The sequence below is a fragment of the Orycteropus afer genome, unplaced genomic scaffold (genome assembly GCF_000298275.1).
Source record: "Orycteropus afer afer isolate SDZICR_OR568_19922 unplaced genomic scaffold, OryAfe1.0 scaffold00231, whole genome shotgun sequence".
Taxonomy (NCBI): Eukaryota; Metazoa; Chordata; class Mammalia; order Tubulidentata; family Orycteropodidae; genus Orycteropus; species Orycteropus afer.
The window spans coordinates 2,575,900-2,579,640 of NW_006921818.1; the positions used below are offsets into that span (position 1 = coordinate 2,575,900).

The following is a 3,741-nucleotide window of genomic DNA, read 5'->3' on the forward strand; positions in this document are numbered from 1 at the left end:
AACTGCCAACATTTTAGTTAGCACTGAACACTTAACCCAGGCTCTAACATAGAGATAGAAGCTATTATACCATTCCCATTTATAGGACACAAAGGAACAGAGAGGTTAACTTTCCCAAGTTAACAGATCTTATAAGTGGTGGAGCTGGGATTCAAACCCAAGCCTCTTGGATGAGCCTGTCCTCTTAACCAGGACTTTCTTGTCTCTTGATGCACAAAGGACATCTTCTATTTCTCAACATGAGTTACTCCAATATGCTCCAAGTTCCGTCTCAAACTTTTGCTGCAACAGTCATGGTTGTTGCTCATTGCAAATAAATAAATTGTTGAAATTGATCATTTCTAAACATGGCATTGCCTTCATCTCAGATGAATTTAAAGAATTAGTCATGAGAGCTCTCATTTAAGGTATTGCTATTGCTCTGATTGCTTTTAAACAACAGGTTAGGATGAAAGTATCATGCAGACCAGCATTGTCCTGGGGCAGACTGTTTGAAGAGAGAAGCTGATAGGGCAGGTCAGGTGTCTTGGTCCTTTAACTCTCCCATAAATCATCTCCACTAGATTTAGTAGAAATCCTTCAAGACACCAGAGAATACAGTGCAGGTACTACACCTAAACTTTGCTTTTGTCATAGAAATTCACTTTTTCCAGGAAGTTTGGAACTGGAAATCAGAACAATGTATTGAACAACATGGTATCTATGTGATACAGACTCCATGGCACATGGAGACCAGGCAGCATCACTCTTTTGGTCAACTTCCAAGGCACTCCTTCCAGGTGCTTTGCTAAGCACAGCCATTAGAAATAGCCTCACCCCTGTTGGTCATCTGGTAGAGATGCTAAGCTAGACCCACTGAGGGTCATCAGAACAGAAAATCAAGGCAGCAACTACTCTTATCCTATGGAAATAGGACTTCTGTGATTTCCTCCCCACCAGACCAGTATATAAAGGTACAAATTTTGACCACCTTGCTGCTAACCAAAAGGTTGGTGATTGAATCCACTCAGTGGCTCTGTGGGAAAAAGATCTGGTGATCTACTCTTGTAAAAACTTCAGCTTAGAAACCGTATGGGGCAGTTTTACTCTGTCACATGGAGTCGTTATGAGACAGAATTCACTTGATGGTGCCTGACAACAAAAAATCAGTAAAACACAAACATGGTTGCAAAAGGACATCCTTTGAAATATAAAGATTATATTGGGCATAGGGCAGGAGGAGTGGTAAACCATAGAAAGCTGTTCTTGCTCAGTGTCAACATATTTATTTCTTTTGAAACATGTAGTTATGCTCTTCAGTGACATAAATGGTGGCTTTGAAAGTGGACTTTTGAAGAACAATGGTCTGTCTTGTGGAAGGTATATTCCTTCCTTGACTGTTACTCAACTCCTCAGGCACTTGGATTTGGGAGCTATACACACTGTATGTAGGGAGCTCTGGTAGCATAGTGCCTAAGGCACTTGACTGCTAACCAGAAAGCTGGTGGTTCAAACCCACCAGCCACTCCTCAGAAAGAAGATGGGGCAATCTACTTCCATAGTGATTCTGCCTCAGAAACCCAAGGAGGGGTCACTATGAGTCGGGTCTGACTTCACGGTACATAACAACAACAACAACAACAACCCACTGTAGGAGTCTATAGTCCTCCCCTCAGGTTGGGAGGTGACAGGTACACAGGGGTCCAAACACTGTGTGTGGTCTGAGGAAAGCACATTGATGGTGTAATGTCATTGTGACTCAGGGTGGGAGAACAACTACAAGTGATGGTGTCAAGGAGCTGATTGGGCAGCTGCAAAATCCTTGTTAAAGCCACTGGATCAGAGCAGGAGGTGAAGAAGGGCTGCATGACCATCAGGGACAATCATAAAGTCCACATATTCACTGTGACCATGCAGAAGCTCAGGGAAGATGATATAGATGTTTACTGGTGTGGGATTGAGAGAAATGGAGCTGACCTTGGAGTCCATGTCAAAGGGTCAATTGGCCCAGCATCAAAGTCAAACACACCTACAAGTATGACTTAAACCATGACCTCCACAACCTCCATGACCTCCATGACTTCCACAACTTTCACGAATTCTACAACCACAACTGAAGCTCCACCTGTGTCATCTGCTATGCTGATCACAGAGAATGCTACCCATAGCACAAGCAGCCAGGAGAACGCCAACCAGAGCCAGGGCACATGGTCTCTGTTCAACAGCATCCACTTCCTGCTTCTGGTCTTCCTGAAAGTGCCTATGTTCTTGATTATGCTTGGTGCTGTCCTCTGGGTCAAGAGGCCCCAGAAAATCCCTGGGTAGGAGATTGACCAGTCCAACTATGAAAACCAGTAGCCCTAGTTTCCAGGATGCCACCTCTCCTTGTATCCAGACCATGAGGTGGAATCAGAATGATTTTCTCAGCAATAAATTTTGTGTCACGAACCAGGATTCTATCAAAAACAACAATAAAAAAAGGGGGCAATCTACTGAACAGAGTCCCTCCCTGAATGCTCATAGGGGTAAGGATCCAGCTACTAACCAAAAGTTTGGCTGTTTGAATCCACCCAGAAGTGCCTCTGGAGAAAGACCCAGTGATCTATTTCCAAAAGGGAACTAAAATTCACCCCTGTAACTCAACTGTCAAAGGATAGACAAAGAGAGTATGAACTCATTAGAACAATCAAGCATATGAAATCAAGGAGATAGCATTTGCTCAGGGATAGAGCTACCAAGGCAGGAGTGGATGGAGAGGAAGGACAAAGGGAAGGATTGGGTGCAGAGAGGAAATGGGAAAGAATGCTCTTAAAGTGTGAGGATTGCAGTAAATATCACAAAAGAGAAAGTGTATAGGTTGTTGAATGGAAAACCAATTTTCTCTGTATACTTTCACCAAAACCACAAACAAACAAACAAAAAACCCTGTGGAGCAGTTCTTCTCAGAAACACATAAGGTCACCATGACTGGAATTGACTCAATAGCAAATGATGGTGATAACATCAAGCAATTAACTTCAATTCACTGATTCAAGTTTCTCATTTGTGAAAATAAAGACAATCATAGTTTTCTCAAAAAGTTATTGTGGGAAATACTTTTATTTATATATTTAATTATTTACATATAAAATATAAAATTATAAATGATTATATACATACCTTATATATAAATGTGATTTTAACATATTATATTGTGGGTGAGGCATTTGGTTGCTAACCAAAAGGTCAGCAGTTCAAACCCACCAGCTGCTCCACAGGAGGAAGAAGAGGCAACTACTTTCTGTAAAGATTTACAGCCTTGGTTACCCAATGAGGGTTGCTATGACTCAGAATTGACTCAATGGCAGTGGATTTGGTTTGGGTTTATATGTATATGTACGTTTCATTTGTAATTTTAACGATACACAGTTCTTAAACATACCAACAGTGACATACCAAGAGGTGGTGTAACACAGGGATGATGAGGGTAGTCTACCAACAAGGATGATGAAGGTGGTCCAACCCAGGTACTGACAATAAGGGAGTCAGTAGGTGTAATTTTAAATAAGTAAAAACACAACCAAAACCAATCTTCTTTTTACTATCATAATGCTCTAGCAATGCTAAACAACATTGCCAGTGATAAAATACTTCTGTCCACTGCAGCAGACCACTCCCACCATCCCAGCAACTCCCCAACCTCCACTTGAGACATGCTCCTGCTTGAGAGATGCTCTGTATTTACTCTCTTTTCTAGTCAGTGGTACGAACAGAGAGGACCCT

The 3,741-nt window shown here is 41.9% G+C and overlaps 1 protein-coding gene across 1 annotated transcript; it reads left to right on the top strand.

Moving 5' to 3' along the window:
- Window positions 1–1,771: 1,771 nt before the first annotated feature.
- LOC103203821 (CMRF35-like molecule 5) lies at window positions 1,772–2,304 on the top strand (the record flags this gene model as incomplete). Its single annotated transcript, XM_007948901.2, is given in 3 exon segments — window positions 1,772–1,784; window positions 1,787–2,014; window positions 2,099–2,304. Coding segments are annotated over 3 exon segments (447 nt in total), but the record flags the coding sequence as incomplete, so codon positions are not given.
- Between the last annotated feature and the right edge of the window lie 1,437 nt (window positions 2,305–3,741).